General features: G+C 32.0%; 1 protein-coding gene across 2 annotated transcripts; it reads right to left on the bottom strand.

Annotated features, from left to right (window-relative positions):
- Positions 1–3,246: 3,246 nt before the first annotated feature.
- Positions 3,247–23,944, bottom strand: LOC110105402. 2 transcript variants are annotated; one of them, XM_020834885.2, is made up of 4 exons: positions 23,514–23,944; positions 22,221–22,736; positions 4,534–4,568; positions 3,247–4,426 (listed from the first exon to the last, which is right to left on the bottom strand). In XM_020834885.2, the coding sequence occupies exons 2-4, from the start codon at positions 22,546–22,548 to the stop codon at positions 3,509–3,511; spliced, it is 1,281 nt and encodes a 426-aa protein (XP_020690544.1). In that variant the 5' UTR covers positions 22,549–22,736; positions 23,514–23,944; the 3' UTR covers positions 3,247–3,508. The 2 variants fall into 2 exon arrangements, with proteins under 2 accessions (XP_020690544.1, XP_020690545.1); XM_020834886.2 differs by having other exon boundaries at positions 23,583–23,944.
- Between the last annotated feature and the right edge of the window lie 3,395 nt (positions 23,945–27,339).

Here is a 27,339-nt window from a genome sequence, read left to right as displayed (position 1 = left end):
ATATTTATGCATGAGCTATTACTTGTGTTCAAACACAAGGTGTTTTGACCAAGTATTTCCTTATTTCGGTTGGGTTACATCAAGGATCAGCTTTAAGCCCATATCTTTTTGCTTTAGTCTTGGATGTTCTCACTAGACATTTGCAAGATGATGTACCTTGGTGTATGCTTTTTGCTGATGATATTCTTCTTGTTGATAAGACTAGAGAGGGAGTTGAAGGTAAACTTGAATTATGGAGGTAAACCTTAGAGTCTAAAGGTTTTCGCTTGAGTAGATCTAAAACGGAATATATTGAGTGTAATTTTAGCAGTAATAGTCCTAGTGAGGGGATTGTGACTTTGGGCGATCAAGTCATTAATAAGAGTACATGTTTTAGGTATCTTGGATCTATTGTTCAGAGTGATGGTGAAATAGATGGGGATATTATCAGCAGAATTCAAGTTGGATGGTTGAAGTGGAGGAATGCATCAGGCTTGTTATGTGATAGAAATGTACCCCTCAAACTTAAGGGAAAATTCTATAAGATGGTAGTGAGGCCTGCAATGCTTTATGGTGCCGAATGTTGGCCTTTAAAAGTGAAGCATAATACTAAGTTAAGTGTGGCAGAGATGAGGATGCTCAGGTGGATGAGTGGCTTTTAACCCTACATATGTTGTTGTTGTTGTTGTTGTTGTTGTATGCTTTTAACCCTATGTAGCATTTTTAAATGTGTGTGCAAATTTATCATGTTTATCGGAGCACATGCAAGGAATTGGTTAGAAATATCATTTTGAATTAGTGTACTTTTAACCCCACGCAGCATTCTCGAACATTGGTGTTTGTATATTTAGTATGTTTGTTTCTGAGCAATTTAAATTTATTTTAAATAATGATTTTATTTTCTAGTGCGTATACACAATGTATTTATACGTATTTCAATGCATTAGCATTACATGCTTGAACAATTTTTGTTGTAGTGCATATTGGTAGGTTATTTTACATTTCTCAAGGCAGTGACTTGCTTTTCAAGGCGGTAACAACTTTTCGGGGTTCTCGTATTCTTCTCGAGATTGTACATGTATTTTGAGGAGGTGATGACATGCTTCTCGGGGCAGCATACTTGAATTTAAATTTTATATTTTATCATGTGGGATTTTAAAATATCTAAACTTGAGCATTGGCATGTGAGTTCACTGCTGGGATGTGCGCAAAGTTTCATTGTGGAGTTTGAAAGCATTAGTTTTTATTCATTTATATGTGTTGTGAATCTTGTGGCAGTAAGGAAGATTAAGTTTTTCCTTTCTAGGTAGTCTATGTCATGGTGTAGACACTTTTCATTTGTATTTAGATTTTAATCAAGTAGACAAGCCCCGCTAGACCTATCTTTTATCTTTTGATGATTTTAATTTTTATTAGTGCATAGGTTTTATAAATATTGATAGAAGATATGTGGTTTATCTCCAACTTTTGGTGATTATAATTTTTATCCATATACATATTTCATAATTACAGGTGATTGTGGTTCTAACTTTTGGTTTAGGTTCATATTCAATCCGCATAGCATTCTCGGAGAGTTCAATATGGCGGTCAAAGCACCTGAGAGTGATTAATTTTAAAATAAGATTTTGAATTAGCATGCTTTTAACCTTATGCAGCATTTTTGAACGTATCATATTTATTGGAGCACAGGCAAGGAATTAGAAATATGATTTTGACTTAGAGTACTTTTAAACCTGCGTAGTATTCTCGGACATTTGTAATTTGTATATTAGCATGTTTATCAGAGCACATGTGAGCAATTTAAATTTATTTTTAAATAATGAGCTTATTTTCTAGTGCATATACACAATGTATATATACGTATTCCGATGCATTTGCAATATATGCTTAAATAATTTTTGATGCAGTGCATATTGTTAGGCTATTTTACATTTCTCAAGGTAGTGACTTACTTTTCATGGCGGTAACAACTTCTTGATGCTCTTGTATTCTTCTCGAGATTGTTATATGTATCTTGCGGAGGTGATGACATACTTCTCAAGGTAGCATACTTGAATTTGAAATTTATATTTTAAGATTTGTGGGATTTTAAAATATCTAAACTTGAGCATTGGCGTATGAGTTTACTGCTGGCATGGGTGGATCCCCCATGTGTTGAGAGGGGGGGGGGGTGTTAAATGCCCACCCTTAAAAAATATATTAAATTTTAGAGGGGATATTTTGAAATATATATTTTTGATATTTTGCCCCATCTCAAAAAAAAATTCCCTAATTTTATCAATCATAAGCGTCTTTTCCCATCCCCCACCAAAAAAAAAAATTTTTTTGCCCACCCTGAAAAAGTTGGATCCGCCCCTGACTGCAAGGATGTGCAGAAAGTTTCATTTTGGAGTTTGAAAGAATTTATTTCTATCCGCTTATATGTGTGTTATGGATCTTGTGTTATTAAAAAAGATAAAGTTTTTCCTTTCTAGATACTCTATGTCATAGTGTAGAAGACTTTGATTTGTACGTAGATTTTAATCAAGTAGACAAGGCCCGCTAGACCTATCTTTTATCTTTTGATGATATTAATTTTTATTAGTGCATAGGTTTTATAAATATTGATAGAAGTTGTGGTTTATCTCCAACTTTCGGTGATTATAATTTTTATCTATATAAATATTTCATAATTGAGGGTGGGGCCTACGGGCCATTCATTCCTCCCCATAAATAGAGATGGTCCCATTCATTCTTTCATTGCAGCTTAGTTTACTTAGCAGTTTCCTGGGATTTGTAATTGTTCTAGACTTGGAGAAATTAATAATAATAATAATAATAATAATAAATGATGAATTGAGAATCGTTGAAGATGTGAATCTTCTAAATTTCTTTTGAAATAGCGATCTTGAGACACCACCAAAGCTTCAAATTCAATTTTGTTGTTGGTTCGGAGCTTAGTTAAATTGAACGAGAACCTCATCATTTCTTTATTTGGTTTTATTAAAATGTGGCCAATGAATTAGAAATTGCTTGGAGAGCCTTTACAAGTAAAGACACCTATATAATCTCTAATATAAAAGTAAATGCATGTATCACATGCCTCATTAGCTTTGCTTTAGTACAGATTTATCAGCACATTATAAAAAAGAAGATTCTATTTTCTCAACATTCCATACTGCAAACCTCTGTTGTGAAGCTGCATCATCTCCAACAATGGTAAAGATTTCCATTCGGAGTTTCTCAATATGTGCATCAACGCAGAAAAAAGTATAATGGCAACAGTTCTGAACTAAGCCCCTTCCCACACAGTCGTTTAATCTGCAATAAAGTCCTCAATATAATAACAAAAAATGGCCAACAATTCTAATCTGTGGCCTAAATTACTTTTCATACTAATATGCACGTTTCCTTTCCATCGGTTCAAGAGGATTTTATGGATTAATTAACAAACAGCTATGCTATGGCATCACGCCAGGAGTGACATGGTAGATCATATAATTCTAAAGAATTTCAGGAAATTCTTACATTTATACGACGGTGAACATACTCATTCTCTTCGGTATTTTGCCCAGAAACCTTTCTTTCTGGTTGTTGCATTTTCTGATGCTGAACGTATAGGCCTCGACCCAATGGAGAAATGCCGCTTCAGAAATGGCTTACCAAAGGAGCTCTTCGTACTGGAACTGGCTCCCATAATGGGGTCATTAGAAATAGAATCTCGGGGGACATCAGCATCAGCAACTGCAATTCGTGAGATTTTATTTCTTCCCTTCAGCTCAAATTTTCCAAATTGTTTCAGTGGAGGCCTGTCACCATAATTTGCACACAGTGGGCAAGGCGGGTCATATATCTCAATCTCAGATGTTAAACTCTCCAAGCACTCAGCATGGTATACATGGCTACATACTAGAACTGAAACAATAGGAAGATCATTTGTTGAGACTAACTTATGAGTGCACCATGGTGATTTCTCCTTCAATAGCTTTGAGCATATACAACAGGTTTGCTGATCTGGAGAGTAGCTGCTAGTTTTTGGCAGCAAAGTAGGCGTAGGCCCAAATATCTTGTTGATGGAAGTGAAATTTTCACTGTCAAATGACCACCTTTCTCTTTGAGAAGACGCCACAAGTTCTGAGAATGTGCGCATGGACCATCCATCGGATGAACCACCATGAGATTCTCCTGCGGAAAGTTCATTGCTAAGTACAAAGGAGTGCCTGCCTACTTCAGGAGAACTGCCTTCATTCAGGGACTTGAGAGATGGAATCCTGCTATCAGAGATTTGTCTACAAAGTTGATAACCAGGAGAACGGCAGGCCTTTCTTGTAGAAGTTGGGTCAGAGGGAGTAAAGCAGTTCCTTGAGGAGGAAGGATAATCCACCTTAACTGCTGGTGGAGATAAAGTAATTGAGGACTTCATGTAAGATGCAGTTGGAAAAACTGATGATTTAAGCGAGCTCTTTCCCTATTTAAGAGTAATTGCAGTCAATTTAGAAATAGTTGAGTCTCACTGCAGACAAGTAAAACTTCTTCAATTCTCAAACAGAAAAAATGCAGACTATTTAAGCTCACCTCTGGAGATGAATTGCCTGGTGTGTTTTGATCCGCTACAGCCATGTGCACAAAATGTTAGCTTTAATGTAAAATTTAAATTTATTTGGTGAAAAATGGCAATCAGCAAGCCAAGACAGATAAGAACAGCACGATCAAGAAAAACATTGAATCCTCTTTCATGAAGAAAATAAAATTTTAGTGGGAAAAATAATTTTAGATGTAAAAAAGAAGGCATAGGATGCCATTTTTTCTAAGTTTTGTAAAATGTTGTAAATAGACAAAAGCATTCACAAGAAATAAAATCTTTCTTCAATAACTTCTAAACTAAATCTTTAGAAGGAATAAATAATTCTAACAATACCTAAAAAAAACAAGATGACAGGTATTCTGCTTGATTGAGCTTTCCTTTAGCATAATTTCTGGCTGACTGCTACTTCTTTCTTGAACAAAAGTAATTTTAAGATGTTTGGAAGAATAACTATGAGAAAAAGTTCAATTGTATGCTTAAGAGGCTTCACATAAGAAAACAATTATAGATTTTAGCTCTCCTATTTAATTAATTAATTACAAGTTAACAATGATTAAAACATTTTAAAATAATTATATAAAATTCATGATAATAACGTTTATGGTCATACAATCAACTCAGACAATGCTATAATATTTTTTTTTACAAACAAAGACAACTCCTACAACACTCTAGACAACAATCTTGATTTAACTTAAACAAACAGCCATACACTTCGCAGCTTCCACGTCTCTATGCACAGCACAACAGAAGATAGCCATATCAAACAGGTATTAAACAAAGGACAATTCTGTACAGTGAAATTCTGTACAATGAATAAGAAGTCCTTGCACTCAAACCTTTTTATTCGTACTTCCATAGAACTCGCATTAAACAAAAGGGGATTAAAAAGCACTTATGTAGCTTGCATCATATATAGCAACATTTTTATTTTTTCTGAACTGTTTGATTTTCTTTGATATTGGAATTTATTGTTATTGTCATATTTTGATCTTATAAATGCATCCTTACACATTCTGAATATTTTTATGTTTCAACCACCAATCTTTTTTATTTCAGTGAAATCAAGATACACGCATGGATACGGGTTTCTCCGTTCTTATAAGTTAATGGTAAAATTTTCAAATGTCTTACTTTATATTTCCTAAAGAGATGATCTTTTCAATGCTTAGTTCAAGTCTCCAAGTTCTCTTCTTTACTCAGTGAATCTCGATGTTGTTTAATGGTCATGCTTCAAACATGAGCATTTAACAATGAACATAAGTACCCAACTCCAACCACAAAGCCAATCCAAAAGACATACTGTGGCAGAGACATTATTTATCCTGACTTTTGATAGTGCTGGATCATTTATAATTAAATCAAAATCATATTTGTCAATTGTAAATGGCACACCAATGCAAGTGTCATGGAGTCATAGCGCAGAGCATGATATATATTTAAAATTAGCACAAACTAAGATTGTTTTAGCATACAAGGCGGTTTGTGAAAGAGTAACACGTTGAAAATAAACAATCACAGCAAAGAAAGAAATTAAATATAAAAATAAAATTAACATGGCCTTTAGAATGCATAATATTAGAACAATTAGATAAATTTAAATCTTTCGCTCAAAAAATTAAAAAACAAAAATCTCATGCTCATCAAAATATAAACCAATCATGTAAAGAATTTTCATCTACATCATAAACCAAAACAATCTCTCCTCCATCATTTTCATCTCCCAATCATAATATTCTTCATTACCTCCATAAATTTCATATTCATTTACAAGTGTTGTACACTATAGATGAATATTCCTTTTCTTTTCCTTCAAATTCATCTCAATTGTTGTAATTATTTCATAAATATAAATAGCTCTCGCAACACTACTCTTATTCAGCAAACACTAAATCATTATCTTCATATGAATCAATAAATTTTGTAATTAATCAATCATTATTATCATGTATGCATTCAGAGATATTGGGTCAATGAAGTCACTGTCAACTTCTAAAAAGGTCAAGCCAGGGTTGATCCCAAAGTGGCAAGTGGCTTCAATGTGCTTTCACTAAATAACAAGCCTTTATTAAGATTGAAATCCACCAAACCACACTAAATCTTTTATGCAATGAATGTTGTTGATTTAATATTAGCCCTAGGGACTTAGATGAATCCTCTCAAGTATTTCAATCCATCTATAATCTTAATCAATCTGAGGTTAACAAACTCAATCAAGACTATCCAAATCCAAAGGTTAGTGCATTCACTCTGAACCAATCCTATGGATATATTCAGTCCACTATAAAATTTTTATCCCATAGAAAGTGAATAAAATTAAGCTTTGCCTAATTGAATCAGCTGGCTCAATGTGGCATAATTACTTGTGCATTTGGATCTTTATAATCTCACTACGCAACAATTAGGTGTGACTAAAATCCATTGAACCTCAGAAGGTAAAAAATGTAGCTAATATAGCCTAATGATAAACCAAATCGTGAGAACCTAACCTAAAGTGGCTCAAATTAATGTCAATTAAGCCAATACACGATTCATGGAGCTGGATGAACTATAAAGGGAGCAAGTGAATATTAATTTATTTTTAAGGAAGGCTAGACTCAAACTCATACCATCTACCCTAGTGAACTCTTCCCTAATATGAACAACATCATGATTTATGACAAAAATAAAATTTAAGTTGAACATCAAAATTTAAGGTCCCTACTTCTTTAGCATACCCTAGAATTCACTCAAATCTAGATTGAGCTAGGGAGACACGTTGTCCTTATGAGTCACCCTTAATCTAGCATAGACTCTAAGAAAACCTTTTCGAGCAAGCTAGCCTAGTGGCATAGATCTAAAATTGGAATGACCTAGAATGGAACTTAGTGGACTGGAGCACACCTAGCACCCCTAAGACTCACCCACACCTCTCTTAGAACCTAGGGAACCTACCTTGGAACCTTGGTCAAACATTAGGTCAACAATAATTCAAAAAGGGTCAAAATTACACATTTGGACTAATTCCCCCTAAATCCAATGCATCTTAGGCTCACTCAACCCAAGACATAGGTTACCTCAGCCCTACTTACAAACCTAAACCTAAGGGACTCACCTAGGACCCATGGTCCAAGCCTGGGTTTAGTCAAACTTGTCCCATTTTATTTACTTACACATGACCTTGTGATGCATCAATCAAGCTAACCCTAGCCTTAGACCCCCTATACCCATGCCACATAACCATAGTTCTGAGTCCCACCCAATCAATCCCTAGATCCACGATCAAAACCTATGCCCCATAATTGGTCGACTTGTCTTTAACCAGCATTTAGGCTATATCCTTCTTTGGCCAGCTTTATACCAAGTGATTGGCTACCCCTTGACCCCCAACTATTGACCCCAAACACTAGCTACACCGGTTGAGTTGAGCATCCATCTTTTGGCTCAAATCAAGATAAAGAAAGAAAGAGTGAACACTCCAATTACATTACAACACTAACAGCTTGCAATAGAGCTTAGAGAAGTCAAATGGAGAAACAAAAAAGTAAAAGATTCATTTTTAACTAATATATTGTTCATTTATCTCAAAACAAAGTGTAGATATTTCATTAAAAATCTGTGACAACATGAAAAAAATGTACTTTAATGACAAATTTTACTCTATATTTCAACAAAGTGTCCCTATATGTTCTTGATGCATTAAGATGATGTATACTTCAAAAATTATCATAAGAGAATATTTTTAGGATTGTGGCATATGTAATCCATCCAATGAGCACCAAACAAGTATTAACAAAATTGACATGAAAGCCAATTTTTAATAATGGAGGAAACAATAAATAATCTCTATGCTTGAGAAAATATATTAAAAAAAAAAATTATGGATTGTAACTCATGCAAAATATCAAATGAGTAATAAAAATTAGTAATGGCAAAATCTATAATAAGACCCAATCTTTAGACAAAAAGAGAGAAAATGTATGTTATGATCTTCACACAGTAAAATTAGAATACTTTTAAGATAGTCGATGTCGAAAGTGATAACATAGTCAATTAACAATAAAAAGAATAAAGAAAAAAAAAAGTTCCATAGGGTTATAGGTATAGCTAAACATAAAGCACATAATGGCAGTTTATTTGCTGTTAGAGAATTCAGAGAAAACATAAAAGGTAAACTGTTATATACAATAACAAGCCTTTATCCACTATGTTGGGTCGGCTACATAAATCATTTTTCTCCATTGTGTCCTATTAAGGGTCAAATTCTCATTTAAATCTAATAAAGAAAGGTCATTTCTAATATTTTCTAACCAAGTTTTTTTAAGTCAACCTCTACCTTTCTTAATATAAGTCAAATCTAATACATCTACTTTCCTAACCGGGACATCAGAAGGCCACCGTTTTATGTGACCAAACAATCTAAGGCGACTCTCTCTAATTTTATCTTCCACTGGAGCTACCCCAACCTTTTCACGTATATGCTCATTTCATATCCTGTCTTTAAGAGTAAAGCCACTCATCCACCTGAGCATCCTCATGTCTGCAACACAACTTAATATTAAGTTTCTCTTTTAATGGCCAACATTCTGCACCATAAACCATTGTAGGACTTACCACCATCTTATAGAATTTTCTCTTAAGTTTGAGAGGGACTTTTCTATCATATAACAGGCCCGATGCATTCATCCACTTCAACTATCCAACTTGAACTCTACTAAAAATATCCCCATCTATTTCACCATCACTCTGAACAATAAACCCAAGATATCTAAAATGTGTGCTCTTATTAATGACTTGAACGCCCAAAGTCACAATCCTCCCACTAAACCTATTATTACTAAAATTACACTCCATATATTCAGTTTTAGATCTACTCAATTGAAAGCCTTTAGACAGTGCGGTTGACCTTCATAATTAAAGTTTACTTTCAACTCCCTCTCTAGTCTTATCAACAAGAAGAATATCATCAGCAAAAAGCATATACCAAGGTACAACCTCTTGCAAATGTCTAGTGAGAACATCTATGATTAAAGAAAGAAGATATGGCTTAAGGCTGATACTTGATGTAATCCAACTAAAATAGGAAAATACTTGGTCAAACCACATTATCTTTAAGCACAAATAACAGCTCCTGCATACATATCACTAATGACTAGAATATAAACATTATTAACCCATTTCTTATGTATAACACTCCATAGCACTTCTCTTTGAACTTTATCATATGCTTTCTCTAAATCAATAAAAATCATATGTAGATCCTCTTTATTCTTTCTATTCTTCTCCATCAAACCTCTCAATAAATATATAGCTTCCATAGTAGACCTATCTGGCATGAATCCAAATTGATTTTAAGAAACATTAGTGTCACACCACAACCTATGCTCAATAACTCTCTGCCATAGTTTTAAAACATGACACATTAACTTAATTCTTCTATAATTCACACAATCCTGTTCATCACCTTTATACTTAAAAATAGGAATCAACAACTCATTCTCCACTCATCTGACATCTTTGTAGTCTTCAAAATAATATTAAAAAATTTAATAAGCCAAGAAATTCGTTAATCTCCTAAGCATTTCCACACCTCTATTGGAATATCATCAAGTCCAAGAGCTTTTCCACACTTCATTTTCTTTAAATCCTCTTTAACTTCAATTTTACTAATACGTCGATAAAAACAAAATTCCTTATTTTCATTTACAGTGCTAAAGTCACTAAAGTCAATTGTATTCTCATAATCTTCATTAAAAAGTTTAACAAAATATCTCATCCACCTTTGTTGAATATCCTTTTCTAATAAAAACATTTTTTAATCTTCATCCTTAATATACATCACTTAAAATTAAATCCTTACTACTCCTATCTCTTTGTTTAGCTAACTATATATATATATATATATATATATATATATAATAATTATATATTATAAAAGGTAAATAAACGTATCAATAAACTTTTTTTTTAAACTATATATCTATAATTTTCATATGCAGCCTGTTAACTGTGGACAATGGATCCTTCTTCTTCAAAACAGAACTCTTTCCCAGCGCTTCACTAGTAACCGTTCATTTTCGAATCTATTATAGCATTAGTTCTGACAGGCTAAAGATCATGGAACGAATCTCAATTCCTTGAACCAAGTTCCATAGCAACAAATCCCATAATACTCAAAGTATACTATTGATAAGGTTTTATTTCCTAATTCTGCTCCTCCAAAATTATCTTGAGATGCATCTAACTACCCCACACATTTTTAAGGTCGTATATCCAGAATATTTAAAATAAGAACGCTAAAAATTTTTGTAATCTCTTTAGTATCTTATCAATTTTGTTCTGGAAATTTCTATAATTTTTTAAGGCTTATTGCAATTCTAATTCTATGACCATTACTAATGCGGGCTTGTTACAAAATATAATATATTCTTTTCTACTACTTCTAATTCTTCTGTTTTTGATAGAAATGATCCATTGTTAATTACGATATGTTGTTACCATAACTTCTTCAATAAGTTTATTAATGGTCTTTAGCAGTATGGTGAATGCTCATTAATATCATCATAACTTAATATATATAAGTATATTATAGTAATATATATATAATACTATTACTATACTGAATTAGGAAACATAATCTAGGTGTTCAAATATTTTATCCATTTTTCTTTCAAAAACATTAAGAGCATTTTTTAATCCGAAAGGCATTATTTCCCATTCATAATGTCCTACTGGGGTGGTAAATGTTGTCCATGGGACTGAATTTGGATGAAGTTTTATTTGTCAAAACCCATATTTACAATCAAATTTACTAAAATATTTTTTATCTTGTATTAAATTAATTAACATATCCTTATCAAGTATTTTGTATCCATCATCTTCAGTATTATCATTTAATCTTTTTATAATTTATAACCATCCGTGCTTTATTTCTTTTGATTTCAGCATGATTTCTAACCATAAAAGCTGCAGAACTATGAGGTGATTTCGAAGGTTTAATTAATCCTAACTTATTTAATTCATTAATTTGAATAATAAATTCTTCTTTATCTTGAGGAGAATATTCTAATTCTTTAGTTTTTATTATTAAATCGTGATTTATAATAGGTAGTTCAGCAAGCTCTTTGTTTTTATCCCAATATTTGATCTAGTCTTCCCCTATAATTTGTATTTCTTCGGCTAAGTCAAAAATCTTTTGTAAAGCTTTAGGAATACTAAAGGTGTTTTGTCGATCATCAGATGATTTATAATAATGAGAAAGGTACAGAGATACTGAGGGATCCATGAGGGAAGGTGAAGGTGAGATGGAAGAGAGTAAACAGGGTCTGGTATATGTGAGTGGAATATAGTTACTGTTACCGTCTTTTTTTACTATAACAATTTTAAACTGGACAAAAATATTTTAATTCAGAAGATATTAAAATAATACAAAAAATAAAAACACAAATTAAAACTCTACCAAAATTAACCTTACCCTTAGAATCAGATTATAAAATTGTATCAGTAGATGCATCTCAAGATGGTTGGAGAGCAGAATTAAAAATAAAACCTTATAAAGAAGTAATCAAGTCAAAAGAAAAATTATGCCGATATGCTTTAGGAACTTTTAAACAACTTCACAAATCTTTAACCTCTCTAGATTATGAAATTTCAGGAGTAATAAATGTGTTATATAGTTTTAAATTATTCTTACAAAAAGAATTTACTATTAGAACAGATTGTGAAACCATTGTTCATTTCTATAAAAATAAAAATGAAAAGAAAATATATAGTAAACGATGAGTAAATTTTATTACTACAATTGAAGAAAATAGTTATAAAGTAAATTTTGAACATATAAAAGGAAATAATATTTTTTAGCAGATTTTCTATCAAGAGTAACTAGATCTTCTGATTACAAACCACCATAGAAAATAAATTAAGAATTTTTTACTAACTATTATCTAATTTTCTTTGCAGGAATCAATGGATCATTCTTCTTCAAAAATAGAATCTAGCTTCACTAGTATCGTTCATTTTAATCATTTAGCATTAGCTAATAGACAGGGAACAAATCTTCAATTCCAACCCAAAGTTCCCATAGCAAAATCATTAAATATTTATCAAGTAATATTATTAGATAATTTATGGTATAATAAATCAAATCTAAGGCAATGATACATACTCTAAATTGCCTAATTATCTGCATTAATAGTATAAATAGTCAAGTAAAATTTTTAAATAATGAAATTTCTAAATTGCGTAAAAAAGTAAACATGGGAAATATATCTTTAATTCCAAAAACTACCACAAATCTATATAAAGTAGTTATTGCCAATCAAGAAGTAAAAATCAAGGAATTAGAAAAATCTCTAGAAATAGAAAAAAGAAAATTAAAAGAGCTAGAAAAAGAAAATCAAGAGTTAGCAAAAGATCAAGATTATTTAGAAAATATTATTTTAGATATATCTGAAGATAATATGCTAAAGTAACTTCAATATATGTATCTTCCAGAAATGGATGAAAATATAAAAATAAATATTTTCAAAAAGATCCAGACCAGCAAGAAAAATGATATACAAACAGCTTACAAAGAAATAGTTCTTCCTTATTTATCAAACAAAGTAGTATCAGACATCTCTTATGCATTAAAGAGATTATAAGTATCATAAAACAGACCATGCAGACCTGCAAAGTATGCCTTCCAGGATTCTATATAATTGATATTTCTCTCAACTTGGCCTATATGAAAGCATTTAAAAAATGGAATGTTCAAAAACTGATGGAATATGGATTAATAAGCAAACTGATAATTAACAGAGAAGAAAAATTATCATAACAGATTGAATGCATTGAGCACAGGAACTCAAGAGAATAGTATAGCAAATTTTTGAAGATTATAGAACCTACTCAGTTACTATACTCATAAAATCGATTTGACCTTCTTATGACGAATTAATGGACAGTTCAAAACACATCATAAAGATTCACAAGACTCCAGAAAACTTCAAAGCAGAACAATTTGATGAGATACCGCATAATACAATAGATCCGGACATATCATATCAGTTTTTAAACTATTACAGAGCTCTACAAATAGCATAATTTGGTAAAGAATTTACAAAGCTCATCTATTACATGAATCTTGCCTACCAAGACAAAGAAATGATGATTTTTATGCACAACAAGATGATTAAAGGGCCTTTATTCAAATTCCATCATTATGTCAAAGATATAAATTTAATTGAGCATGTTAAGACATTCTCCTCTCATTTGATAGTTTTAAAAGGAGATTATCATACATGTTATGAGAACTTAACTCCTGAACGGAATATGCCAATCACTGACGAAGAAAATAGTAACCGTCTCAGGATGGATGGGATGGATGATGAAAACCTACTAAATATAGAAAATACTATGGAAGGGTAAAAATGACATTTAAAATAGCAAAATAGGAAGTGCAAAAAATTTCAAATAAACTGATAGTAGGAACGATGATAAGTATGATAATTAGTCATTTTCAAGTACAAAAATTACTGTTACCGTCATTTTTTACTGTAACAATTTTTAAACCATGACACTACAGTCATCCTGGTTTATGGTTTTCGTTGTAATATAAATAGAGAGGCAGCCTCTCATATGAAGAGTATAATGAGTATGTAATAAGTTAATGAATGTGAGTGGAATATAATAAGTGTGAGCGTCTCCCTTTTTCTGCAAGTCTCCTTCAATTCTTTGTAAGTATTTTTCTCTCTGATATATAATAAAGCCTTTTAGTTTTTAATTTATAACTTAGTTATCTTTTCTATTATTATATGTGGATATAAACACTCACTATGAGTGAGTAGTTCGGGGAGAAATGATTTTTATCTGTCTGCCAAAAATCTCTATAGATGAAGATAAGCTAAAATCCTGTTCTATATTTATTATATATGGTTTCTTTTTTATGAGCGAAATAACTTTCGACCTCTATGATCGAGTACAATTATACAAAATTTAAGAGTTTGAACCCCATAAGTCACCTTTTTATGCTTTGTCTTTGGGCTGGCAGAAAATACTCCTAAATTCTTGAAAAAAAAGCTGTATAGTCGGTGTATGTCGATTTATTCTCGTTTCTGTCACAAAAGAATTTATATATAATAAATAATAGTTACAAAATTTTCTTTTATACTTAAAAATGGAGAATGATGCATCAAAGAGAAATTAAAAATCATGTCTTACATTTCTCGGAAGAAATAATATCAAAATATCTTGATATATCCATAAAAATATAAAATATACATGTTAAACAGAATGGTTCTTCCATTTCGTGAAGAGGTACCTGGAGAAATAAAAAATAATTTAGCACCTATATACGCAGATATTATAGCAGAAATTAGAAATATAAATATAAATGTAGACGAAATTTTATTACAGCATATTAAGGAAGAATTAGAAGAAATTACTCAAGCCTTAAAAAGGAGTGTAGAAAATAATCTAGATATAGATCTAGTCCAAAAAATCAGGAAATTAGGCGAAAGATTACTTAGGAAATTAGAACTTTACTTCATAGATAAAAAATGAAAAAAATAGTTATTAGTCATAACATTAGCGATCGTCTTTATATCAACAAAAATAATAGACAGAGAAAAAAATATTTTAGCTTATCTTCATCTATAGAGATTTTTGGCAGACAGGGATAAAAAAATCATTTCTCCCTCAGGGGAGAAATAAAATGAACTATTCACTCATAGTAAGAATTTATATCCACATATAATAATAGAAAAGATAACTAAGTTATAAACTAAAAACTAAAAGGCTTTATTATATTTCAGAGAGAAAAATACTTACAAAGAACTGAAGAATACTTGAAGAAAAAGGGAGACGCTCACACTTATTATATTCCACTCACATTCATTCACTTACTACACACACTCATTACACTCTTCATTATGAAAGGCTACCTCTCTATTTATATTACAACGAAAATCAGAAATCAGGATGACTATAGTGTCATGGTTTAAAAATTGCTACAGTAAAAAAGGACAGCAACAGTAACTTTTGTACTTGAAAAGAACTTCTCTCATACTTATCATCGTTCCTCCTATCAGCTTATCTGAAATTTTTTGCACTTCCTATTTTATCCTTTTAAATGTCATTTTTACCCTTCCATAGCATTTTCTATATTTAGTAGGCTTTTATCATCCATCCCATCAATCTAGAGACGGTCAGTATTTTCTTCGTCAGTGACTGGCATATTCCGTTCAGGAATTAAGTTCTGATAAAATGTATGATAACCTTCTTTTGAAACTATCAAATGAGAGGAAAATGTCTTAACATGCTCAATTAAATTTATATCTTTGACATAATGATGGAATTTGAATAAATGCTCTTTAATCATCTTGTTGTGCATAAAAATCATAATTTCTTTTTCTTGATAAGCAAGATTTATGTAATAGATGGGCTTTATAAATTCGTTACCAAATTGTGCTATTTGTAGAGCTCTGTAATAATTTAAAGACTGATTTGATATGTCCGGATCTACTGTATCATATGGTGTTTCATCAAATTGTTCTGCTTTGAAGTTTTCTGGAGTCTTGTGAATCTCTATGATTTATTTTGAACTGTCCATTAATTTGTCATAAGAATGTCCAATAGAATTTATGAGTATAATAACTGAGTAGATTCTATAATCTTCAAAAATTTGTCATACTATTCTCTTAAATTCTCTGTGCTCAATACATTTAATCTGTTCTGATAATTTTTCTTCTCTGCTAATTATCAGTTTGCTTATTAAACCATATTTCATTAGTTTTTGAACATTACATTTTTGAAATGCTTTCACATAGGCCAAGCTGAGAGAAATATGAATCATGTAGAATCCTGGAAAGCATACTTTGCAGAGGCATGGTCTGTTTTCTGATACATATAAACTCTTTAATGCATAGGAGATGTCTGATACTACTTCGTTTGATAAATAAGACAGAACTATTTCTTTGTAAGCTATTTGCATATCATTTTTCTTGATGGTCTGGATCTTTTGAAATTTTTTTTTTATATTTTCATCCATTTCTGGAAGATACATATATTGAAGTTGCTTTAGCATATTATCTTCAGATATATCTAAAATAATATTTCCTAAATAATCTTGATATTTTGCTTACTCTTGATTTTATTTTTCAAACTCTTTTAATTTTTCTTTTTTCCATTTCTATAACTTTTTCTAATTCCTTGATTTTTACTTCTTGATTGTCAATAACTACTTTATGTAGATTTGTGAGAGTTTTTGAAACTCAAGATATATTTTCCATTTTTACTTCTGTACGTAATTTAGAAGTTTTATTATTTAAAAATTCTACTATACTATTTATAATATTAAAGCAGATAGTTAGACAATTTAGAGTATGTCTCATTGCCTTAGTGTCTGATTTATTACACCACAAATTATCTAAAAATGTTACTTGATAAACATTTAATGGTTTTGCTATGGGAACTTTGGGTCGGAATTGAAGATTCGTTCCCTGTCTATTAGTTAATGCTAAATGATCAAAATGAACAATACTAGTGAAGTTGGGTTCTGTTTTTGAAGAAGAAGGATCCATTAATTCCTACAAAGAAAATTAGATAATAGTTAGTAAAAAATTCTTAGTTTATTTTCTATGATGATTTGTAATCAGAAGATCTAGTTGCTCTTAATAGAAAATCTGCTAAAAATTTATTATTTCCTTTTATATGTTCAAAATTTACTTTATAACCATTTCCTTCAATTGTAGTAATAAAATTTACCCATCGTTTACTATATATTTTATTTTCATTTTTATTTTTATAAAAATGAACAATGGCTTCACAATCTGTTCTAATAGTAAATTCTTTTTGTAAGAATAATTTAAAAATATGTAACGCATTTATTACTTCTAAAATTTCATAACCTAGAGAGATTAAAGATTTGGGAAGTTGTTTAAAACTTCCTGAAGCATATCGACATAATTTTTCTGCTGACTGGAATGCTTCTTTATAAGATTTTATTTCTAATTTTGCTCCCTAACCATCTTGAGATGCATCTACTACTACAATTTTATAATCTGATTCTAAGGATAAGGTTAATTTTGGTAGAGTTTTAATTTGTGTTTTTATTTTTCGTATTGTTTAATATCTTCTGAATTAAAATATTTTTGTCCAGTTTTACTGGTCTTTTTATATAAAGATTTAATGATTTTTCCACCCAGAAGGCCCACAATAAATTGGTAAACAAACAAAACCTTTGATCAAGTGCTATTCACTTTTTTCTAATGTTAGATTCTTCTTACAACATTATCAAGAGAAACAAAATAGCTAAAATTCAAATATAATATCAGTTATCACACAAGACACCAGAGCATTCACTTTTCTATCATGTAATGTGTGCATGAAAACAGCCAACTTAATACATAAAGAAAACACAACATCGGGAAATTGTATTCAGCAGCTTTATATTTATATCTAAGCATAAGCAATTAACAAACAGTAACTTTGTGTTCGCATAAGAAAGCTGACAGAAGCTGAAGAAAAAATGAGTAACATGACAGTTCAAATCTTAAAGATTATTAGCAGGATAAACGCAGACGCACCATGATGAATTGAGAATTCTGGAGTCCTTTCAAGGCTCGAGTACACAATGCCAATCACAAACCAAAACTATTTGACTACTGAACAATATGCACTTCATATTTGGATTATTAACAAAACAAAAAGAAAATAAATCTGCTAGCGAGTGGATACAACAACAATATCAAGCCTTTGTCCCACTACGTGGGGTCGACTACATAAATCTTTTTTCTCATTTTTAAAAGCAAATGGATAAGCGGAAAAAAAGAAATAAAATCGGAATCCCACCTATTACAGTCAAGACATTATAGAAACTCCAATTGCTAGGAAATGTACAACTAGTAAATGCATCCTACTTGCATTAAAACAGTTCTATATAGTAATCATAAACAGTTTTGAAATATTAAATTTTTGGACTTGGTGCACAAAGTTTTAAAAAATGCAAAGTTTGGAGAAAGATTTAATGTAAGTAGCCTCACCGATTATGTGATAGGGGCATCAAATCTATTAGCAAATCAATCAAATTGCCTAAAATAATGATTTCAACATTGTAAGCAAGAAATGTAAAATGACTGAAAGAGAATAATATATGTACAAAAGAAGGCCCCGAATGTAACAGGTAAAATATAGTTTATATTTATGTTTAAATGTGCAAGTGGTGTTAGTGGCTCTTCAGTTTTTATATGGGATGTTGTTGATAAACTATTTTTTAATTTAAAAGAAATGTTTTAAAAGTTTGACTGTTTGTTCCTGCCTCGTTAATTCGAGTCTCCGGGGCGGATCGTGACAATTGAATAAGTGGTTCTCAACTTAAACCAGATTTTGTTGTTGAAAGAGACAGTTCTCATCCTTCCACCTTGAGAAGAAGGTGCGTCTTTGGCGGGGAGTATTGATATGCCAGGGGGGCTCACAACCAGGCCGAATGAGCTATCATTCATTATGTAAGGAGGAGGAATTAAGGGGGAACTAATTAGGAAAGATTTATTTAGGAAAAGAGGGCTGATTTAATTGGGAGGGAATTAGGAAAGATTTATTTAGAAAAAAATGACTGATTTGATTAGGAGGAAATTAGGAAAGATTTATTTAAGGAAAAAGAGTTGATTTAATTGGGAGGAAATTATGAAAGATTTATTTAGGGATATATGGTTGATTTGATTGGGAGGAAATTAGAAAATGTTCATTTAAGGAAAGATGGATAATTTAAATTCAGATTTGGGAGAGAAGTATGAAGGTTTATATTAGGGTTAATTTGGTGATCTTATTTTCATTGTGTGATTGTATATGAGATATTTTTTTCTTTGTGAGTTTCCTAGCAGCCTCTAGGGTTTGTGAGAGAGCTGATCTATCTCTCACCTCTCGAATAGTAGATCAATTGTATCTTTCATTATTGTTGAAGTATTAATAAAAAATCAGTCCCTATCTTCGAATTCCTAAAGTTTCCTACTTGTTACCTTATTGTTTTTACTTCCAAAACGCATCAAACCACTACAAATAGAGGTCAAGTAGTTTTCCTCCTACCATGCAAAATGCAAACATGATTGGAAAAGATGATGATGAGGATATGACTAACATTCATAAAGGATACTACCATTCAAAGAACTCAAAAGTGGAGAGTCTTATATATATACATGGGATAGTTGATGCCAAGAAGCTTGACACACGGATCAACCAGTACAAGGCATACTTCACTTTATATGTTATAGCACCAATGACAAGGTCACCTGACTGAAATGAAATCATCATAAACTAGCAAGGTGGAATGCCTATCATAAGATGAATGGCCATCAAGCGATGACTAGGGGGATGTTTAAACAACTAACTTTTCAAGAGTTCTACCTAATAAGGTATGTAAAAGATCTATAAAATAATTGGCACAATTTGAGGAATCACAAAAGAAAATCTGCACAACAGTACAACATTACTTCTATTATCACACCATTATGATGTATAAACATCTTGCAAGAGTAAAGGTACAACTACGAAAAAAGTACACATTAGGAATTTATTTTCAAATTGTAGATGAACTCCGCCTATTCTCAGTCATTGATTTCAACCCTCCGCATATGATGGCGATTGCCATAGAGCGTAAGAACATAGACAAAAGGGGAAAACTCGAGAAACATATATGGGTTCTTTCACCAAAAGAAATAAGCAAAAAAAAAAAAGAAAAGAAAATTGATTCCTCTTCTTTAACAAAATAAATTGTTTTGGAGAGTTTTGGGGTCATTTTCCAATAATTGGCCACAACAAATTTTTTTGAAAATTGCACATTGGAAACTCTTCCTTGAAGAATAAAAGGGGATAAAAAACAATAGCTATTGTGACAGGAATTCTATGCTAATCCCAATGACCATCTCTATCTCTAATTAAAATCCTAGAGGATAAGCAATGTGGTTCAATAAAGATACATGAGTTGAGTAGTCACCCTAAAGATACAAGTCATAAAAGAGACTGCAAACACCATCATTGATACTGACAGACAAAGAATCTCATTTCTATCCATCTATTGTAAAGATTAGAATTGGGCATTATATCACATCCCAAACCTTAAAATTTTGGTTTTTAAGGTTTGATTCAAAAGGTACCAAAGACGAAGACTGATTGTGAATGTTACTTTAAGTTTGCAATCACCAAGAACTTCATCAGTGATATCACATCCCAACCTTATAATTTAGGTTTGACTTAAAAGGCACCAAAGATGAAAATTGGTATGTACAACAACTCCACTAAATGTCTAGTAAGTCGTCTTAAACGGCACATATTTTCTTGATGGCTATGTGATATTGTATGAACGGGCTCATTAATATAAATTCACAATAGAATAAAAGATATTTCTATTGAAAAACTACTACAGCATATTGTGGCAAATGTAATAACAATAGAGTAAACAGGTAGACTTATCAATGTAAGCAAGAAATTATTCTCTATGCTTGTCCTCCCTATTGAAGAAAAAGGAGAAGTAATACTCTATCTACCATAGGCAAAGAAAATGTCATACAAAAGCAAAAAATGATTGAGGAGCATGATATACAGCCCATCTACAATACATTGCTATGAAATCTAATAATGCTCTAAAACTGAAGGTGATCAACAAGTGATCTAACCCGTGTACAAATACAATATAGTGTATCTTCAACCATCTTAAATGAAGAAAATAGTCTTTTAAAAAAGCAACAAAACAAGAACTATCATAAGCTAAGAAGCCTCTATTATTGAAGTATTCTTAACAATTCAAGAAAGAATAAGAAGAAATCAATGCCTCATTAGTTTGAGCATGCTCAAAAAAGGAGATTATTATAGAACTAAGCCAAACTAAGTAGTAAGGATTACCCATGTCCTGATGGCTTTCAGACACTATGAATCCTTAATTCTACCAATTTGGGTACTCAAAGTGAACTTCATGTACAAGCAAAAAGGATGTAATCCATGCAAGTACAGGATTATAATATCATATGAAATTTGAAGCGCATACAGGATTACCCTAAATTCATTATAGCAAATAAATTGTCCAATAGGTGATCAGTAAAGGAGCATGATGCCACATAGTTATCATAAATAGAGAACTGAGTTCAGTTATGAACTTTTAGGACTAGAAGAACTTTACAAACAAGTTTCATTTCAATATCTTGGACCCCATAAATTGCAGATTTATTGCAACGGCTGCATTTAAAAATGTAACTATAATGTGATTACTTGTTGAACGGGATTCTACAATAAGTTGTTTAAAGATAAACTATAATTCCAGCAACAACTCTTTATGACCCTTTTAATATATTAAATTAACAGAAACTATTCATAAAAGGAGAAAGGAAGAAAATGGGGGCTTCTAAATTCAACAAACTCCAGTTTGAGCCCACCTTACAGTAAACAAAATGCCTGAATATTTTCTTTCCTAGCATCCTTATCATGCTAATGCGGAAAAAAGAATATGCCCTGAATAATAAAACTGTTTCCAAATTCTGGAAACCTTCTTAACCAAATTTCTAAAAGTTGCTCATGAATATGGCTGAATATTTCATACTTGCAGAACATTATAAATGAGTTATTAGAAAGAACCCAGATAACATGGCAGCTAAAGATTAGCAGCTAAATAACATTTCACAATGACACAAACACACACGTGATGCATAAATCATCATTAAAACAAACAACTTGCCTGCAGCAATGAATTTGAACTTATCAGAGCCTCCAACAACATAGGACTTTCTCCACTGGGAAGATGGAAAAACTTTTGGTGGGCTTTCACCATCAGAAAGGCCATCAGTTTCTGTATCTGCTGCACTCTTGACTTCAGAGGTGGCATTTCCACTGTTATGATGAGAACAATACACCATGTTTTCCACAATGTCCTCTATGTGAGTTCTATTGTCCCATCGAAAGCTCCAAGAAGGGGAGTATCTAATGTTCCTGTAAGAAGATGCCTCATGACCATTCCTATTAGGCAAGGTTTTGTCCCTTGCAGCCACACAACAATTTGCCCCCATCTTGGAACAGGCAATGCACAATACCTCTAAAATTCTTTTAGAAAATCACTAAAAACCCTAAGGAAGACGTTATTTATTTACATCAAGACGCAGAATTTCTCTCAATCATGCTTCAAACGCCCAGTTGATCTGAAAAAATATTTCAGCTGCATTCCTTACTGACAGCAGCAGCAAAAAGAGGAGCAAACCTTAACAAGAGAGAAAAAAAAGACAAAAATCAAAACCGCTTATCAATCAAAATATTAGAATGCAGGGAAACCATTTGTCCATTACAACTCATGGGTAAAACATTTGTTCGTAAACGAAAGAGGTTTGCAGCAAAAAAAAGTCCAACGAAAAACCAATGGTGCTTTAATATAACAAAACGATAGAGTTTCCGAAATTCAGCAAGAAATCTATACAGCAAAGCAGCGATGACATATAAAAAGAAAAAATATATTACCTCCCTCAACACAAAACTGAAATGCAGAGAGGCTACACACGCACCCATAATACGAAGAAAAAGTTAAAGAGAGAGATAGAGAGGGAAAGCGAGAGGGAAAGCGAGAGGGAAATAAAGAGGGAGAGGGAGCAAGGTAGGAAGAAGAGAGATGGACTTTCCTCTAGCAAGCAACAAAAGGAGATCATTAACCATCTCCACTCCAGTGCAAATTCAAGCAACCAGCGAAAGTCGTATTTTGTTTTTCGAGTATCAACTTCTCCACTTACATGAAACGGACGAAAACCTAACTAAAAATTAATAAATAATGACTCGTAAATCCACCTTAACGATTATCAGTTAGCCAACAAAGTAATAAATTGAAGCAGCAATAACTAAAAAGGGACCTCGTCCAATTTAAAAACTGAAAAAGAATGACTAATTTCCAGCCCCAAAATAGTTGCAATTACAACTCGAAAAACAAAATTTCTACACCTGCACAAATAAATACCATCACACAGTTCATGGTTCAACGAAAACCTCATACCAGTAGGGGCACGCAGAGAGAGAGGAGCGCAAAACCACATGAAACCTCCCACGATACCGGAGAGCTCACCTAGACAAGGTCAGCTGAGACAGCCAAAATCGCGGGCCTTGATACATCAATAAATTACCCAACCTAGGATTTCGGATCTGGCCTGGAGATCTTCAGCAAAAGGAACTCCAAAAAAAAAACGCCACAGGAATGCCCAAAAGCCACGAACCGATCCCTCAGTTTCGTGGGTGATTCGAAACTTCTATGAGAGAAAAAGGGAAGAGTTGTGGAAAGGAGAACGCATCGCTGCAAGCACCTAACGGGTATTTGTCCAGGACCCGTCAAATTCTGTTTCATCGCTCTCGACGGAGCTAGCCGCGAAGGGCATTTCCAGTCGTCGGTCGCCAATCATTGGTCAAAGCTTTCCCTTGCTCCATCAAATTTTCAATCTTATTGCCATTATTTCAAATGTTTTTCAAATGAGTAAAACGAAACTCATCAATAAAAATCTCACACTTTCAAGTTTTAACTATCTGTATAATAATATATACCACAAATGATAAATTTATGGTGGAATGATTCTTAACCCTAAAAAATAATATCCATAGTGTATGCTTAGTGATTTACTTCATTTTATATTGACGTTGACAAAATTGACTTTTTATGGGAGCAATTCTAATTTTATAAATGCTAAATCTAAAAGACATTTTCTAGTTAGCATTCCATTAATTAATTTGAATTATTCTTATCCAAATAAATATTTATTCTCATTTTTGAGATTTTTATATTTCCAAATTAATATTTTTCATATTGATTTGATTCTTAGTTATCTTTTATAATATATGAGCTATGAAACGTCAGAGGGTGGTGAATTGATATTTTGAAAACTATTTCTTTAAAATGAGAATAATACATGGAAGCTTAAAAAATTTAAATAAAAATATTTTTTTACGTTCTAGAAAACTTTTTTTTTTAATTTTAAGCAAGAGTTTAATCTAAAGATTCAACAATCAAAAAGTTCACAAAGATGAGCAAAATAAACCAAAAATGCATGGAAGTAATGAAAATGCAAATCATATTTTTATAATGGTTTAGTCGAAATCCACCGATGTCCACTCCCCAAAGATCCACCTCTTTGTTTATTACACTATACCATGCTCCTTTAACACCCAGCCTAGCAAAGAAGCCCTTCTCCTTTACCAGCTGCAGAATAACCTTTGCAGACTCTTCTATCCACGAAGAATCTCCCTCATGTATCCACTCGGCATGGCATAGATGTCGCTCTCTCATGCTCCTCGCAAGGCGGAGATGCCAATCTCTCCTTTTGCTCCTTGCTCAATGGAGTTGCCTCTCCCTCCCACTCCTCACAATGATGGAGATGACATCTCATAACCTCCTTAGCTAGTAAGTATTTTGCCCAAAGACTTTTTCCTAGACCTCTTCTTCAAGAGATCAACAACCACAATATGCAGGTTAACATGAATAATCATATGACTATCTTACACCCCTTAACAGCCTCAACAAAAACTCTCCCTCAACCTCGTCTCCTTTCTCTCCCAAGTGGTTTGGATACTCTCTTGCAAGCAAGGAGACTCTCTCCCTCTCTAAAATTCTTTTGCTCCTTGAAAAATATATTTTACTACTCAATTCAGACCCTCAAGTCTTACGTTAATTAAATAAAGTGGGTTATTTAAATAAAACCCTAATTTTTTTTTAATTCGAAGCTTCTAATTATACAATACAATACTCGAATCATACTATCTGATTAGTTCAATTCCCATCACAGTACAATACAATTATTTATATCAAATCATGCATCATCCATGATGAACTATGGTTTGGCCAGTAAGCTCTCTCTTTAATTGGCTTCTGCGATATGGATCATATAGTACAATCATTAATTAGGATTTGTTCCTGATTTGATTCATTAAACTATGGAATAAAATTAGGTAATTCATTAATGTTCGTATAATACAAAATCATTTATACAATATGATCAGTTTAATTTTTAAATTTTAAATTTGCCTACTTTTGATAAAATAAATTCGCACTGTAGCATCATAGTGATTAGCTTTTTAGCACCATGTTCATTATCTTCAAGCGCTGCAACATCACAATTTATCCTATTTTGGTGCCAAAATTGTCATTTTGGCGCCAGAGCATTCGAAAGTTAGTAGTGCCACGTAACAATTTAACTTCCAAAGGATACAAGCTGTCAGCAAAATGATATGATGGTTCATTAAGTAACTAATCTACATCAACAAGTGCCGCAATTGAGCTAAAATAGTAGCGCAATGATGTTAGTTCATTTTTTGGCTGCAACGATACTGATCTTTCAAGCGTTGCAGCATCAATTGCTTACTTTATATTTTTATATAAATAGTCACTATGTTATGTTTGTATGAGAGTTCAGTCACTTGTATAATATCAGTACTTTTCATAGTACTTTAGATCTCTCTTAGGGGTTGTTTGGTTGCCTGAAAAGAAAATGCAGTGTAAAGTAAATGCAATGTAAAGTAAATGCAGTGCATTTTGAATACTTTATACCTGTTTGGTTGTCTGCAAAATAAATGCAGGAGAATTATTTTTCATGTTTGGTTTGATAGATCCAGAGTAAAGTAAAATCCATTTTTTTTTTAATAATTTGAAAGAAACTATGGAAACTCGTGCATCCATCTGTTAGTATACCTTTTTAGCACAATTTTCTTATTGCTATATAGTTTTTGAACTTAATTCTTATTTCTTGTTTGAGTAAGGCTTCGTTTGAGACAATTTTCTTATTGCTTTCTAAAATACTTTTTAGCACAAATAATTCTTGAACTTAAAATTTTTATATTATAAACCTGCTTTAGAAAGCCGGGAAAAAACTAATTTTACAAATATCTTGGATAAGATTTTATCTTGATTTTTTGAAGATTGTTGGTCGCTAACTTAGATTAATTCACACTTAATTATTTCAATATAAATGCTACATAACTCAATCACACTTCATTTTCCAAGATATTGACTACATAACTTAAGCCACATTTAATTTTCCAAGATGGTGGCTACCAAACAATATAAAGAGATGGTTGCATTGTATTGATGCATCCCACAATCATAGTAAAATAAAAAGAATGAGAACAATCATAGTAAAATAAAAAGAATGAGAGAAGAGAAAGAGACAAAGGAAGAGAGGAAAAGCTCTTACAACAGATAAAAGAAAAGAGAGTGATTAGCATTATCAACGTCTTATTCTCCGAGTTTATCATCTTCATAACAGATGATTGTATTCCATCTTAATTGTTAACACAAAGTAGTATATTTGTCAATATTCATATGAAGTATAATATCTCTTCATATACCTCTATAAAAGTTTAGTGGAGTATTTCATCTTTGTGGAGCGGTGGATATGGTGAATATCATCCAACCACATAAATTTAAATATCTTAAGTTTGAGATCTTTTTGTGTGCTTGTTATCTCATCTTCATATAAATTTGCGCAATTTTTTATAACTTCCCTAACACCACATTTGTAAATGCTGGGGAATTATCGAATTTATAGAACAAAAGGAGTTATGCCAGGTATTAATATCCAAAATTAAACAAATAGACTACAGTAAACATCATAAAATGTGTACGTATTGATACGTACTCCAAAAATTAGCTTGATCAGGCACGAATCTCGAGGCAAAAGCTAGTTGGAAACTTCAAAAATTAATTTCGGGAGCATATGAACTCCGATTTCAGCAAACTTACAGTCAAACTGAGCGTCTCGGGAATATGAACCCAAAGACACCAAGATCAACCCAATCCGAGCCCAAATGAGTCTGAATCAAGGGTTCAAAGCGCTGTTGGA

This window comes from Dendrobium catenatum, unplaced genomic scaffold, assembly GCF_001605985.2.
Source record: "Dendrobium catenatum unplaced genomic scaffold, ASM160598v2 fragScaff_scaffold_1122, whole genome shotgun sequence".
Classification (NCBI taxonomy): domain Eukaryota; kingdom Viridiplantae; phylum Streptophyta; class Magnoliopsida; order Asparagales; family Orchidaceae; genus Dendrobium; species Dendrobium catenatum.
Note: the sequence above shows the minus strand (reverse complement) of the source record. Positions and strands in the feature narration are given on the sequence as shown.

What these genes read in the sequence shown, in the direction of transcription:
- LOC110105402 (XM_020834885.2), bottom strand. Translation starts at nt 22,548, where the DNA reads ATGGGGGCAAATTGTTGTGTGGCTGCAAGGGACAAAACCTTGCCTAAT. An exon ending in GTTCAAATTCATTGCTGCAG is followed by an intron (nt 4,569 to 22,220) that starts GCAAGTTGTTTG and finishes ACATGGCTGTAG; the next exon opens with CGGATCAAAACACACCAGGC. An exon ending in CAGGCAATTCATCTCCAGAG is followed by an intron (nt 4,427 to 4,533) that starts GTGAGCTTAAAT and finishes ACTCTTAAATAG; the next exon opens with GGAAAGAGCTCGCTTAAATC.